Genomic DNA, 16,961 nt, shown 5'->3' with positions numbered 1-16,961 from the left:
TGATTATCTAGTGAGACGACTGACAGTTGGAGGTGTTGCGACAGACGGAACCCATTGGCGGCTCTACACTGCGTCATGCATCACATATGCACAAAATTGTATTCTAATAAAAACAAACCTGTACATTATACTGCATACGGTCAGTTCTTTAATTTGAATCCCATATCAACCAACCCATAGGCTAGCTAGCTATAAAGTCTAACTTCCTATCCAGTCTGTATTCTAAAGTACAGTATTTAGAAAGAACAAACACCAACACACACAGATAAAATCAACATAGTTAAAAATAACCAAACTCACTAACCATATTTCTAGTTCCTGTGCTCAAGGATAAAAAAAACTGCCCTGCTGTACCACAAGAATAACTGTCGTCAGGGTTAGGAGAATGTTGGGTGACTTCGGACAACAGATCCAACTGGCTCACAGTGAGACGCGTGACCCACGCTAAAGCTAGTGAGCCGCTACGCTTTCGTCAATGGGAAAACTCCTAGCATTGCTATGTTCCCCTCTTAGAACATCTCTGTGAGAGCACCAAAGCAAGGGGCAGACTGTGCTGCTGTGCCAGGCCTGGCCCAGTGTTGATCAGTCTTTGGGCCGCCTCTCGAGCCTCTCTAAGCGGGGCATGTTTAATTCAGGGCCGCTGCTGTTGTTTTACTCTGCCCTCGTGCACTTCTAATTAGCCATGGCTGAGAGAGCTCCAATCCCTACAGACACACACAGCAGAAAGGGCCACAATCCCCACAGACCCTAAACTGAATGAACTGCTGTCCCCTGAGACGGCGATCAACACATTATAACTCCCACAGCCACGGGACAATTGACCTCGTCCGAGATACATGTTCTTGCTTCTACAAGAGGCTCCTGTGGGCTACACATGTGGACCATTCATCGGGTCCTCTGTCTATCCAAGAGCCTTATTCTGGTGGCACAATGGTATACGACGGAGGATGGCACAGTTTGTTTTCTTTTTTATTTACTTTTAACCAAACACCAAAAAGTTGATCTGGCCTCTCTAGTGAGTTAAACCAGCCACACGGCAACAGATGAGCAGTCCTCCTTTCAGAGAGCTTCTCCAACAGCTCCATTCCAGTGTCAGAGTTGTTGAAAGGAGACTGAGTTGCATGAGTAACATGTCTGTTTGCTGCTAGACGCACCGCTGAAACACATCTTGAGAGCAGGCGGGAATAAAACATTTTTGGAAGTGTTAGATGTTACACCTGAGGCGCGGGCTCCGACACTCCCGTGCCCAGAAAGCAAGAAAAGAAAGCAGAGCAACAAAAGAGACGAGGCAACGACAAGGCCTCGTGCCGCTGTCTCAGGATGGCAGCTATTCCAGGCACATCTCCTCGTCTCATGAGCACAGTGACTCAGCGAAGTTACGTAAAAGGTCGCTCATAATCCACCGCTGGGATATATTTCACACTTTACAGCACGCAAGGTCTGCCCGGAACACCAAGGCAGAGGAAGTAAACGAAAATTTAAATGAAGTTTGGAGATGTTTATTTCCACATGAATAGGCACTGATTTCAAAAGAAATATACATAACACACAGCGAAACGAGAAGACAAAATTGTGCTTTGTGCGGTGAGCAGAAAAATATTTACAGATGTCATGTCTGCAAAGCACTGCGAATAATGCAATGCGACAGAGTGATTAGGTGCCATTAATGAGCACTTCAGCTACAGGCTCTGCTGATTGGCGTGCCTAATTAATGTTTGTTCTGGAGGAGGCTCTCCCGCCATGTCGGGTGTGATTTAACACAAAGCAATGGGGTGCTTCATCAACAACTAATTCTTGTTTTTTTTCCCCTCTCCCTCTCTCTCGTTAAAAGCTAGCCTAAATGTCGTAAATGAGAAGTGCTCTGAGTAATTACGGTGGATCTGGCTGCGTCAGACATGATGTGGACACAAACAGCCTGTGTAGACTCTGTTGACAATAGACAGATTTGAGTAAAGGGAGACTTGAGAAGCATCCTTCACTGAGGGATAAACTGGGAAAGCTGGATGATTTCCCAAAAGATTTTGCGCTTCTTGGTTTTGACATCAGTTTTGTTTTTTTAATAAAGTAAACAAATATCTGATGTGTATAAAATCCACATGTGAGAGCAAAAAATCCAATCTTATTGCCGTTCCAATTTCTTCGTCCGATTTCAAGTGAAGTGTTCAGGCTGTGTGGGAGTTGGGTTACAGTGACAGGAGTAGGATTGATTACTTGGGTAAAAAATAGTAATAATGAATGACTTTAGCTTTAAGCTTGCTGGATCACTTTAAAACCTTTTCCCACCCCCCTTCATTTTACCTTCAAACTTCCTACTATTCCTCCAGCTCCTGAACTGAGAGTTGTGCCAAGTGTTCTGTTTTGTGACTGGTGTCTGTGGAGGCAATGGCCAATATTCTGTTCTGTGATTGGCAGGTTGACAGTTACTTTGCCTGTAACTCCATGTTCATTGTTCTCTCTGTGACCTGCAGATCCTCTCCATCACTTTGGACTCCACGCTGGACTCCTCCACAAACACAAGCCAGGCTCCTCTCCCCATGGATGTCCTGTTTTCCGGTAGACCGAGTCCAACACTTCCGTGATGCACTCGGAGTGTTCTGGGGGACAGGCTACATGTGCTTTTCCTGACAGCCACAACCTCCCATAGACCTTCCAAGCGGGGCAGACATGGATGCTGTCTCCTCCGATGCAGCCTGCTGTCTCTTCGAATACACCTCCACACTCTGCCCCACGGGCCCCTGAGACCCTCTGTTGTCGGCCTCTGGGAGAACTGCTGAGGTGCATCTCGGCCAAGCACAGCAGAGAGGTGAGGAGAGGAGCATTTGACATTTGGGCGAACAAGATGCACAAGTGCAACAAATAAAGCCAAATGTAGTCACAAGCAGAGATAAAAACAGTGCTTTGCGACTTGCAAACTTAAAAAAATAAAAAAAATTATTGTTTTAAAAGCTGGCCTAGTTGTGGTACCTCAGAGAGGGTAAGCCATTGAAGATGAAAAAGAACAGTTTGTGGAATGTGTTTCTGTCACTGAGGGAGAATCTGGGATCAGTCACTCCTCCCCCTCCAGTGCTGTCTGTGTTCAGTGCATTTGGAACCTCAAATGTTCCTCCCAGGTGAAAATGAAGTATATGATAATGCACTAAACATGTACTTTAATATCAGCAAGTACAGTACATTCCAATCACAATATTGTTTTATGTGCTAAATATAAGTCTACAGAAGTAGCAGTTTGATTGAAGTACATTTAAAAAAAGTACAGAATGTATATTTTAGTGCATCTTAATGGAGTCACAAAATTGTCAAATATACTTAGCTGTATTTAAGAATATTTTCTCAATAGCGCTAATGATATATTATTAGCATACAAATTTGACACTTTTACTACATCGATCATGAGTGCATGGAAGTATACTAAGTATATTATACCAAGTAGTATATACAAACTATACTTCATTTTTACCTGGGTCAGTCTTGGTTACAACAACTTCCTATAGTATATTGAAATTGTATCTTTTCAGAAAAACTTAGTTAAACACATGTGGGCAAATCTTGTTTCATAGCTATACTGAATCAGGCATATTACAAGAATATTTTGTAACTGTTCAAATACCTTAATTTGGGAAATGATTGTCTGGCTCTAATAGTCCTAACCGTCTGGTTAGTGATGCACGGGTCGACCCCTGGCCTGCGGGTTCAGATACGCTTTTCAGAAGTGTTCTGATAACGTATCAGTTCAGGTGGGTCTGGTCAAACAAACTACAAAGCAGCATTCTGAGTAAGTAAGTGGGATTTCCTCCCCTTCTCCCCCCCACACCCCTCCGCTGTAATTTATAATAGCCTTGAATTTTGTATTTATAATTAGTCTATAGCCTAGCCTAATAGGCTATAGAGCCACCTATAACCAGTCTATCATTTTGCGATTGTGTCTTCGGCCAATGCCAAGCTGTGTTTCAGAGTTTTGATAATAAGCCTGCAAGTTTTTTCCCTAAATGGTATCCATAGCTTTTGGGTTTGATAACACCACCAAAACTTTTTGTTGGTCACTTCAACAAGAAGAGGCTGCTTCTAGCAAAACTATGCAGAGATAATGTAACCTAGGCTAATACTTTGCTTAAGTTCACTGTTAAGAGATATGTATAGATATGTATATACAGATAAGAATATGCATTGTTTGTGTATTAGTGAGGAGGAGAAAGACAGTTCTGGTCCTAAATCAAGGGTTATAAAAGGGTTACGCAATACAAAGACCATCATTTGGAACAATTCATTTGTTTATTTAGTAGACCCATTGATATTAGGCTAGGACACAACTATAGACTATGCCTTGTAATAATATGTTATGCAAACGTTTGCTCGAGCCTAGTGCAGAAACCTTGTTGTAATAGCCTATTGCCAGTGTCGGTAATGCATGTTTTGGAGGCATTGACTAGGCCTACGATGAATTAGCCCATGAGGATTAAAAACTGATATTATTAAGCAATCACTGGTGTGCTGTTTTGTCTGTGCTTTTTGAGATGTACATAAATAAGGAAAAATGTTCTCTTGGGGTGGGTATTAAAAAACCCTGACCCACGCATGTAAACTGAATTTGAATTCATAATGTCTGGGAAAGAACTATATAGGTGGCCCACATGCTCCAATAAATACACCTCTCAGGACCCATTAGCAAGTGACAATAGTGCTATCATGTCCAATATTGAATATATGCAAGCACACACACCACCCACACACACCCACACACACACCAGCCTAGAGAGAGAGATAGATGAGTAGTCACAAATGATTGTGTATGCATCATGAATGATGGAAGGGATTGATCCTGCGGTCGATAGCCAACCCAGCCCCCCCCCCCCCCCCCCCCCCCGCCTGCAACCCCTGCTCTTCCCATGGGGGGTGGGGTGGGGGTCGGGTGTGTTACAGCGAGCTGGTTCCCTACAGCACCACTGCCTCTCAGCGGGCTCTCACCACCGATAACCAGCACTCCCCTTGCACCCTGAGTGAAAACGCTGTTGCTAGCTGGGTCATTTTAACATCACATTTCTTGCATAGTCTATGCTGCAAGCTGTAGCCTCCAACTAAACAAACGTATTGTTACAGCTGTAGGTACACCTGGAATGGTCCATTGTGTTTGACTTCAATCAGTAACTTGTCTATGGGTTCCCCCGGAAACTACGTCAGGCTTTACCTATCATAAAGTGCAACCTGACGCAATGTTACCCCCTTTAGCTTGAACAATAGCCGCATCTCCCCAGATGTTCTCTCTCTCTTCCTCCCGGCCTCGACCGAGGAGCACCGTTTTGACCTCCCTTCACCTCCAACACCGCGTGAGCACACCGTCAACCGGTGAACAACCAACTCTCTTTGTTCTCACTTCTTACGGCCGACACACGCCTAAGATCTCAGTCAACGAACTGCTCAGTGAGACGAAGTAAATTTAGCGAAAGCAGCTAACATTAGACCTGCTAGCTAACTCTACAGAAGGCAAACTGCAACGTTCTGAGCGATCAAATCCTCCGACCTAAACTGCAGTAAAACAGAGACATCACAGCAAGGACAACTTTCTCCAGCTACGGACGGCATCATCTCTTCTGCCGTTTCAACATCGGACTCGCCAGCACGACCCTTTTCATAAAGGACTGGTAACTCTGACATTAACTGGGCATTTAGCTATCCTAGCTATTCACAACCTGGCTAAGCATAAGACTGTTTACATGCCATTGTTCATGTGTTTCATATGTTTTGTTTACTGAACGTAACTGTTTATATATTTTCATTGTTAGTTGGTAGTTGGCTTCGCCACACCATCTGGGTTATCATTAGGATTGCTTCTCAGACACATCGGGTCTTGCATGCATCACTAACCATTTCCCTCTTTTCTAACATGGCATCTTAATCACGCACGATTACATATACATTGGCCTTCACATAGCCACACACGCGAAGAGAATACTCGAACTTCGCGCTGCATATAGGCTCGTCCTTGTTCACATCACATGTATGTTCGCGTACGTGCACACACATGCACGCGGAACTACGGTGATCAAACAAAGGAAAACACACACATTCTTTCTGGCGCGCTCCTAACAGCGCAACCCCGAGCTCACAAGCTCACACACACACTCCCTCTCTATTACACATACACATATTCCTTCAATTCATTGGTTAGTTACATTTAGCTAGATTACATATTGTGTGTTATTTTCTTATCATTGTGTAAATAAATACTTTGATTATATACGCTGGTTTATTTAATGTTGCACAAGAGTGGACGTTGCCAACCTCTTCTATTCAGAATTCTAATGACCTTCAACTATACTATTAGTAAGGTAACTTTGGTTGTAGTTATTAATTAAATTATTAATCAGAGTTCCAAATTGATAGTATAATATATTTTATGAGACTGATATATTTAACGAGACTGATTTGTGGATTATCATTATTTTGACCACGTGGAGGACACTACACTTTGTGTGGCGCCCCCTAGGTGTTCAACTTAATTGATCTGCCTTTGTGTTGAATGGTTGATGCCTGTCCAATCGGGTGAGATTACCAACATATTGTTGCTGTTGCAAGGACAGCACCAGTGTGTCTTGGTGGCCCTCGCAAAGACGGTATCACAATTTACACACAATTGCACCCACATTCACCCGGCTCCTGCTCACAGGGTAAGTTACCTACATAGTCTGGTACTCCCATGTGAGGCTGGTACCAATTTCACCTACACAGCAATGACACTAGGAGACAAGATTAATCCTACAAAACGTTTATTTTTCAACATCTGCAAAACATGGACTGGGCATACCGAATTTCCTCAGTGAAGTGTGAAAGTTGCTAGCATTGAGCATCACTTTATATCAAACAAAGCTAGAAAAAGGCTTTGGTTCACACGGCGACATGAGGGTTGGTTTTTAAAAGTCTCCACTCTGAAGTGTTTTCACCATATCCGTGTGGACGCAACCTGAATCTAAATGATGGAGAGATTTTTAAAAACGTCAAGAAAAAAACATCTTTGTCCCTCTGTTGCTGTGCCTAAGCCTGCCACTGCTCGCCTCAACACGGTCTACTGATGGAGAGATGCTCCACAAGTTGCTGGGAAGGGCTGGATAGCAGGCAGCTCACAGAGCACACGTGCAGTGGCCTAAACAGGAACCCCTCCCAATCACTACCCTATGAAATATACATTCCCTCCCTTTAATAATTTAGCGTGCTAAAGCAGGAGCCTCTCGAGTCGAAAATGTTTTTGCCAAATAAAAAATGAAATCATTAGCGCCATGAATTATCCACGGAGACATTTTGCCTGTGCAGAGTGTGGTGCGGCGAGATTAAACACACATTTACGGTCATCATAGCAAGGCAGTTTTATGACTTATTAAAAGGTAACGCAGCCGAGCACGGATAATGCAGCTAATATTAGCAAACTCATAAAGAACCGGGGGAGGAGAGTGATAGGGAGTCATGGGGAGCTTTTCCTATAGCTGTTTTATGTGGAGCAGGGGAAATGAGAAAGGCTGTGAGATCATTAGTATGGAATAATTACTTTAAAATGTAATTACTTGAAACACTATATAAGCTCAATAAGATTTAATGATGCCACTGCCAATTGTGAAAGAAAAGATCACTTATGATCACGATACTAAGCTGTTCTTACTGCAATCAGTGAAGGTGAGCGTCTGAACAAAAGTACTGTATTTTATCATCCCTAGAATGGTAAAAAGGTTGGGGTGCTTTTTGCCCATAAGAACGCAGAATATTTATGGAAGGCTACAAATCTGAGCTGGTAGCACGTGTGTGTGTGTGTGTGTGTGTGTGTGTGTGTGTGTGTGTGTGTGTGTGTGTGTGTGTCCATTGGCTAAATAGAAACCTCATTTGGGGCCAGTTATTCAGCTGTGTAAATGAACAATACGAATCAAGCCAGTGCCTCCTCATTGTGTCTGAGCTGCTATCTCCACCTGCATGTGTGAGGCGAGTGCCTGTGACTGATGGCCCTCCTTTGGATAAGACCCTGGTCTGGCACTGAACCCATTCACATGTTCTGCGTACCTGCACCGCTAAGCCTAAATCATTCTTCTCCATTATCGGATAATTCCAGCTGAGAGTGTGCCTTTTTGTGGCTCACCCTCACTCCTTTTGTTACACCCTTTCTTCCCCTGTCATTTTTTTTCTCTTGCATTCTCTGTCTTTTCATTATATTTCAGTCTCTGCCCGCTTCTCTTTCTCTGTATGTTCTTTTTTTATCTCCCTGCGGCACGACTAGCAGACAGATCTGTAAATTGTTCCCCAGCCCCCTCAGTGATGGCCTATTTGTCTTCATCCGGTAGCTCTCACCCTCTCTCTCTCTCTCGACACCTCTTTCTCCCACTCATGTACCACTCCATTCACAGTCATTCACACACACACACAGACACACACTCATAGTCATACACACACACACACACACACACACAAATAATCACACAGGCACACACACAAATAATCACACACGCACATATAATCACACAGGCACACACACACAAACACATGCAAACACACACTTAGGTGTGCTGGCCATTACAGCCCTCTACGTTATGTCCCTGGTCATACTTTAGCCCTTGTGACTAAATAAGACTGAGCTCATGATCTCATATGGTCAGTAGCCTACTTGCTCAGTCCGATGTGTGGATCACGAAGAAGGAGAAGAAGAGCAAGAAGAGATATAAGAGACCCAAAATAGCAGCAGCACAATCCAAATGTGTACCAGGGAATGTTCTAGAAATAAACAACATCACATGATCAATACTGACACATCTGACCACATGAGTGCAGCTGACCTAAATGCTATGCCATAATTATGGCTTCCCAGCGGTTTTCTTTTTTTTTTTCATTCGGTTTCATTTTTTTTCCTCCCCCCACTGCTACCATGGAAGGGGCTTCACACAGACAGACAGACTCTCTGTTCTTGGCCTCGGCCACCGCTGATTCTGTTTACATCTCACCCCACCTCACATGATCAATATTATTCCACTTCAACGGTCGATCTAAATGTGTTCATCAGGTACACATTTGCTCTGGTTCCACCCCTTGCAGTCACACAGCACTGTATTTTGTCTAGTTTCTGCCACTAGAAAAAAAATCCTTATCAACTGCACCGTTTCATTCTTTAATGAAAGAATACAGGCTGTGGAATGGTACTGGGCTTGTGTTTGTGCAATGTTTTTGTGCGGTGCACGTGTGTGTCGTGAGAGGTGGAATGTGGAGCACGACAGGAACAGGGCCCAGGGCACAGACATTTAGTTCCCAGCAAGGGCAGTAACTGATTAACCCAAATATCCTGTGGGCATTCACTCAGAAAACATAGGTGTGGTGAATGTTCGTTATGGGCTTTTCACAAGGTCTTTAAAAAGTTAAAGGCCCTACATAGAACCTTGTCTATAAAAACAGCCAGTCGCCCGGCAGACCAGACAGCTGCTGGGCAAAAAGGTTTAAACTTTACCGTTAGTTGGAGTTTTCTAAGCAGAGTCATCTGGATTAGATCCACAAAAAAAACCTTATCAAAGTATTCAAAAAAATAACCTTTAAATGTTCTTCTACGCTTCTAAGCAGAGGAATCCTTTTTGACTGTATACCACTACTACTACAGGGAATGGCGGGGGGGGGGGGGGGGGGGGGGTTGAGATAGCAGGTGCTGAGGCGGAGAGGAGGCTGGCAGGGACTAGCAGGGATGCAGGAGGCAGCGGTTTACCTGCAGGCAGAACACAAATGTACTGCTCACTGTCACATACAGTATATAACCCAGCCAGGAGGGGACTTACAGACATATTTACTTAACAAATACACGTACGCACATTCACAAACACACGGATGCACTGCACCTACTCTTACACACATAATCACACACCTAAACACACACACACACACACAGCTCGTCAGTGTTCCTACACAAATATGAACATTCAAATAAAGATAGCCTTGCACAAATACACAGGAAAATGTGGCAACTGGCAATAAACACATCACAGATCAACAGCTGTCATCCTCCACAGCAGAAAAAAATGTATTTTCTATATTTAATCTTTTTGCATCCCATAACAGCACTCTACAGATGCCAAATGATATCAGCCTTCGAGTCCACAATTGCCTCACGTTTCATGGAGAGAAGGAGAGGAGCAATGACTACAATGTTTATGAGTTTGTGTTTGTGTGTTTGTGTGTATAACTTTAATGAGGGCACAGCTGCGCTAACTTCTTTTCATGCCAGTGCACCCAAAGAGGAACCGTCACGCCACAGCACCGTGGTGCAAATCACTCCAAGTTAACCATGAACTTCACAGCGAAACCGCCATCTCATCCTGCTGCCTGTCTATCCATCATACTGACTTTGTGTGTGCGTGTGTGTGTGTGGGTGTGTGTGTGTGTGCATGTGCCTGTGTGTGTGTGTGTGTGTGTGTGTGTGTGTGTGTGTGTGTGTGTGTGAGTGCCAGAATCCATTGTGTGCAAGGAAGGATGAGGTTATTTCAACCAAACCACTGGAGTGAAACCACAAGAACCGGGGAGCGGGGTTATCGCTTTGCCTGAGTGACCTGGGAGAAAGAGGGGAAAACATTCACCGAGAACAGAAAGATAGCCGGGATGGACAGACAGAGAGCAAGAGAGACTGACAAACACAAAGATAGCCAGAGAGTCAGACAGACAAAGCCCTTGGAGTTCAATTTGTAGACCAGAACACAGCATTTCAACTGGAGCATGTCGAGTCGAAGCGGAGATCTCGACTGGCAGCAAACACAAGCTCATTCGTTTTAATGACTGACAGTAATTACAACTGCTAACCACAAATCATTGATAGAACACACCAACCCACAAGCTCTCAAACAACAGGTTCCATTCAAACATGCTGACGCAGTAAACAGCGGTGATTAATTAGCGAGTCAGAGCCTCAGGATAAGTGCCGAGGATGTGCATGATACCTTGTGTGACCTTCAGTGTCTTCTTTCAGTGCCAATACTCCTGCATGTGTGTGTGTGCTTTGTATGCTTAATATGGATTCGGGCTCAAAATGTGATCATGGAAGGCATGGTAGACACTGTGGCCTTAGTCCTCTTTCCTGAGTGACAGACTGAAACATACGTATTTGAGTCGAATCAGCAGAATGTCTGCGGCCTTGGGTGATTGCGGAGTGTCTCTTCTCTCCCCTCCCCCTCCCCCTCCCCCTCCCCTCCCCTCCTCTCCTCTACTCTCCTCTCCTCTCCTGCCGAGCCAGTTCTGCCCGAGGCCCGAGCCGCCTGCACCATTAAGCGGGTTCCAGGAAAAGCATTAATGTAATAAGAGGCGCTGATGTCGGCACTGACATTCCGAATCCTGCAGCCGGAGCCGGAGCCGCAGGGAGTGCCTCTGCCAAAACAGGGATGGCTCACTTGGGCTGAGGCTTGGTGGGTAGCGTCTGGTATCTGGACACGGCTTACGTGAGGAACGCGCTCGCCACTCTGCTCTACAAAACCACACCATTACGCCGATAACCACAACCCCTGAGTAAGGGGACTCGAGGACATTGAATATGAAAGATTGCCGAGATCGGCGTTTTCCGCTAACATGGACCCCATTATCTATCTGGCAGCAGGCTGTTGTATGACCATCACTGTGGTACAGCCAGTCAGAGGCAAAGATAGAAAGTGAGGTAATCACATTTCACCATGAAAACCTGATGATATTAGGAAATTAGCCACAGGTCTTTTATGACCTATTCACATCCCAGGCAGTTTTCCTATCCATGTTGTTTCTTAAATTTCAAGCACCTTTCCTCTCTTTTCCACCCGCCGCTTTCCCCATAAGTAAGCACTCAAACCAACTCCCCCAAGTCTGGACAAGTCGAGAAAAAAAAAAAGTTTTCATCTCTCATTTCTCATTTCTTTCCACTGCGACGCGATGTGATGACAAGCGAGTACGTTGGACGCGGGCTAAAACAAACAACGCCTCCTCGTTCTAGAGGAAGGGTGTGAACGTGACCCTCTCCCCACGACACCCCCACCCCCCACCCCACCCCCCAATCTCCGTTCCTCTCTCTGGAGCATGTGTTGTTTGAACTGGCTCTCCTCTCTCACTAATCTCATCAGACAGAGGTGAAGCCATTTTTTTTACACCCACTCTCACACACACACACACACACACACACACACACACACACACACACACACACACACACACACACACACACACACACACACACACACACACACACTCCCCCACGGTGAGGATCCATTTGGCTGAGAGGGAGGGTTTTAATGGCCGGGGACGTCCGCTGGATGGGCAGCAGGCCGGCACTCCCGCCAGGCGCTATCGTAGGAGATCACTGCTGATGGCTGCAGCTTTTATAGTCCCTCTCCGCAGGACAGAGACAAGTCACACCCAGATAACCTTCCAGTTGGTCTGCTGCTGGGCTGCTGAGGGGGGGCTGGGGGTCGGGGGTTAATGTTTGCACAGACCTCGCCTCGTGCAAGACCACCCAGAGCTCACTGATGTGAAGAACTACAGATTTAACGACACGAGTAAAACAATTGACTCCGACATTAATCACACAAAATATTGGTGATTCATTGGAGAATTTCTCAATATCTTCTGGGTAGACGGATTAAGAGTACATGGATTGTGAAAGTTACTGGGAACTAGGACAGAAGTTTGAATGGATGTTTGGTGCGTTTCAGAGCCTCTTTGGTCAGCCTCTGGCCGGTGGAAGGAGTGAGTTGCGTGGCCTTGGCTCAGGTGGGTGGGGGGGCTGGCGGGGCATCTGTGCTGTGAATGTAAATGAGGTGGATGTGGGCCAATGGCAGACTCCTGCTGAGGAGCCCCCGCTGAGGAGGGCTGGGGAGGGGGGTGGGGGGTGGGGGGAGGCGCTCGGCTCCAGGCAAAGCCACGGCGACAGAGAAGTAAACTCCCTGTGATGTGGGAGGAGAAGGAGGAGAAAACTAGGCCACCCAACATGGTGTCATTGGGGCCTTCAGCGCACTCGTCATATCTTGGAACCGACATCAAAGTGCCAGCAACAAGGGAAAAAGCAACCAAATAAATGAATTACTGGATTGCAGAAGATGAAGGCAGCATCTGTTGCTATGCCTCACTGGGGAAAGGGCTAGATGGTTTGTGCCACACGACCAAAAGGACATTAAGGAATATTGGGGTGCGTGAAGATACTAAATACTAAAGATACAAAATATCCAGAATGAAGCTAGTGATACTGTACAGTGCATAAACATCCTAAAGCGTGGCTGTTGAACAAACAGCAGACCGTTTTAGAAATTCGGTGCGGTGCCGGTTCTCAGGCGATTGGCGATACATTTAAATGGAATGTGGCGCACCCCTGCTGCACACCAGTCTGAGACGCACGGCATGCACCCGGTGAACCTCCCGGAATGATCCGTGCCAGCCTCCTCACGCACAGATGTAAACACAATGACATATATATCAGGGCATTACACCACACTTCCATTTCCATGAATACTAAGTAGTTCTCGGCGGCTGTGCCGGATTGGTTGTCACGGCAGCCGCTGGTAATGAAATCCCTCTGGCCTGCATTCTGGGATTGGGGCTGTCTGCTGATGGATTCCAAGCCGCTCGCCTAGTTTACGACAATCACGGAATGACACAGCACCACGCATGGCGTACCAGATGCAGACACAGAGACCCAGAGACACAGAGACACAGTGTAACATGTAACATCGTGTAAACATGGCAGGACATTCTAGGCTGATAGTGCACCAGGGAGAAGGGCATGGTCCCATCTTTCAAAACCTGGAATACATACTGTATGAGTGTTTATATTTTGGGACTGTAAATAATCGTGCTTTGCAATGGAAAAAAAAAACATCTTGAGCACTGCTCTGTGTCTACAGCTCAGACATGTCTCACGACAATAACACTTAACACACAGCTCTCTCTCACAGCTCTCTCTCTCTCTCTCTCGCTCTCTCAAACTGTTTCTCATGTTCTCGCTTCTCCGCTCCAAAAAAATCAATGTCATCCAAAACAGGTGCATGGTGAAAAGGAGTTGGAGTGAAGAGTAGGTCACGCATGGGTGGAGACCTGTAGGGACCTCCAGTGACTCTGGCTCCAGCTGTGCTGCGTGACACAGGGCTGCTTAGCCTGAAGCCAGGAGCCTGAGCCAAGCTGACATACCCTCTCCCTCCAGCCCTTCGCCACTCCTCTCTCTTTTTCTCTCTCTTTCACCAACTTTCCGTTTGTCTCATTCCCATCAATATTCTGTCCCTGGTTCCTTTCTGAACTCTCTCGGGTCACTTTCTCTCTCCATCCCACACACACACACACACACACACACACACACACACACACACACACACACACACACACACACACACACACACACACACACACACACACACACACACACACACACACACACACACACACACACACGCTGCAGCAGCAGCAGGATCTAAATAAAGGACAGCTCTTGGCGGTGAGTTAGACTGGTCGCAGGTCTGCAGTAAGCTCCTCTGATCTCTCACTGCCAGAAGCCTTTTCCCGTCCCCCGTTAGACTTGGGGGCAGCCCCTGGCCATTGCAGAGCAGCCCTCCAGTTGGACCTGCTGACGAGGTGCAGTGCAGAGGGGGCCGCCTGTGGGCGCTGCAGCTGGCTGACAGAGGTCTAGATTGGGGTAAAGAGGAAGGGACAGGACGAGAAAGCAAGAGCCACAGCGCGGGGAGCAGGAGAGGGACAGAGAAGGGTCAGCATCTGGTGAGTCCAGGCTCCTGGCGACAGCTGATTGACCCGCACGTGCGTCCCAACAACCCTTTCTGCATCTGTTTCATCGAGCTAATTAATACCCACAATGCACTGCTGCGTCACCAGAGAACCCCAGGGCAGAACACAGATAAGGATAGATAGCTGGATGGATGGAGAGAGAAAGAGAGAGAACAAGGTTGCAGAGTCATCTGCGCTGAGTTGCTTTTCTGAGAGTGAGACTGACTCAGGACTGACTGACACACACACGCACACACGCACACACACACTCCAATCCTATTTCACTTACCATCGCAGGACTCAAAATCATGACAGCAGTGTTATTTTTAATATCTGTCGTTCAGAGCTTAATACCGATTGAGAGAGTGTTCACAGATTTGCGGAAATAAATGTTAGACGGGAACCGATGTTACGCAGGGAAATTGGAAACACTTCATCCTTCTCCATTTAAATGAAGCCATAAATACTATTCCACGCAACCACACTGTGTTCCCCCCTTAATATCCTGAGATGATTAAGGTGGTACTGATTTGAGAAATAAAATCATGACCGCACAAAGAGAGACTACTGCACTGAACCACACGGTGCACTTTTAGGGTTATTCTGAGAGCAAACAATACGAGCATTAAGCTGTATTCCTTATTACAGTCATCTGTATTCACAGGCATTCACATTTAACACATTTAAACCAATCCACAGAGGATGTCTTTTGATAGTTATTATGGCTCTCCACATAACTGTTATCAGATGCGATCTAACTGGGAGCAAAAGATAACAGCTTATTGCCCCCTTTATATGATTTTATAATGTGCACCACAAACAGAAAAACATAATCTGTATGCTTGAATCCATATTTTCGATTTCAATACGAGCTATTCCTCTCAAAACTGAATGGAATTGAAAATACTTTTTTCAGATTTTTCAGTGTTCTTGAGGCCGAGGATGACCATTATACAAATCAGATGTCAACAGGGATTGTTGTACAATGCATCATAGCTGGCTGCCACGCACTCACCCCATCTGCAGACAAGGTCACTTTAGACATGGACTTACCTGTAAAGAAAGAGAAGAGGAAAAAATGTTACAGATACACGTAGAACATAAAGACACATATATCAGTGAGGTCTTAAATTGAAACGCGTTCAAGTTTTATATGGCACCTATATATAGAAGAAGACATCTCATGAATGACAATTGCATCATTACAATTTTTCTTTGAGCTGTGAAAACATATATCTGCTACTCAACTACCTTCAGGATAGATCTCAGATTATTATTCCACGCATAAATATAGAGGACATAGTTTAATAGACCTAACTGCCTCTGTTTCTTAATGCCTCTTTCTTTGCAGTAGGCATTTGTCCTCCCAAAATCCGATAAATACCTTACAATAATTCATCATCCCATTCCTTTGTACATAAAAAACTGCCTTCCAAAATCCACTGAAAAGACATCGCTCTACGAGCGGATTTCACATGAGGCTGATAACTAGGACATGAGACCATCAAGCTTTGAAACTCTCTCTCCCCTGTGTCTTTATGTCCAGCGAAAAGAGTTTTCTGCTCAGTGTCCTCTCTCATACCCATCCCTCATAACTAGGGTGACATATATGGCTTGTGATGGGCATGCAGGCGACGGGCAACATCCCATAATAACTGTTCTAATCTGATGAGCGGAGGCCGTGCCAGAAGACCGCGGTTGCCCCGTGTACGCAGGGCGAGGGCTTCTGTCATTAGCATCGAATTATGCTGGCATGAGCTCATTACAATAGGGCACAGGGCACAGCAGCGCCTGTCTCCATCTCTACTAAACTCTCACTTAGCGAGCAGATAATGCAATTCTGACAGACACAGAGACAGAGCCAAAATCTGAGCTTCAAATCTTTTTGGTCTAGCAGTAAAGCTGCCTTCGATCCTTTGTATGGTAGAGGTGCTCTATGGAAATGGACTTCCAATGGATCGATTTGTGTGCAGGAGGAAAACTGCTTGACCATCTGAAGAAAAAAAAAAAACTCTAAAAAGCCAGAAATTGCTAGCAAAAACATCAATACTGTGGAGCCTGCAGGTCCTTCTCTAAAATGTAGCTTCCCAGGAAGCAAGGTTTTCTTCTATCTCTGTAGGATACCAGTCAAAGTCAGTGCTCTGTGAGACTAATCCGGATCCACCTATTAAAGTTCAGAGGTCGTGCAAAATCAAAATGTAGTCAGGGCACCGAATGATTTAAGCGTATTCATTACCTGA

The 16,961-nt window shown here is 45.4% G+C and overlaps 1 protein-coding gene across 2 annotated transcripts in view; it reads right to left on the bottom strand.

Annotated features, from left to right (window-relative positions):
- The window catches only part of sash1b (SAM and SH3 domain containing 1b), an 85,124-nt gene that overhangs the window by 32,738 nt on the left and 35,425 nt on the right, over window positions 1–16,961 (bottom strand). The window contains exon 2 of one of the 2 annotated variants that reach the window (XM_031580637.1): window positions 15,737–15,774. The exons of the other annotated variant lie outside the window; for it this stretch is intronic. Within the exon in view, the coding sequence (XP_031436497.1) occupies window positions 15,737–15,766 (30 nt within the window). The 5' untranslated portion in view covers window positions 15,767–15,774. The remainder of the gene's footprint in view (window positions 1–15,736; window positions 15,775–16,961) is intronic. 2 annotated transcript variants of the gene reach the window in all.

This window comes from Clupea harengus, chromosome 14, assembly GCF_900700415.2.
Source record: "Clupea harengus chromosome 14, Ch_v2.0.2, whole genome shotgun sequence".
NCBI classification, from domain to species: domain Eukaryota; kingdom Metazoa; phylum Chordata; class Actinopteri; order Clupeiformes; family Clupeidae; genus Clupea; species Clupea harengus.
Note: the sequence above shows the minus strand (reverse complement) of the source record. Positions and strands in the feature narration are given on the sequence as shown.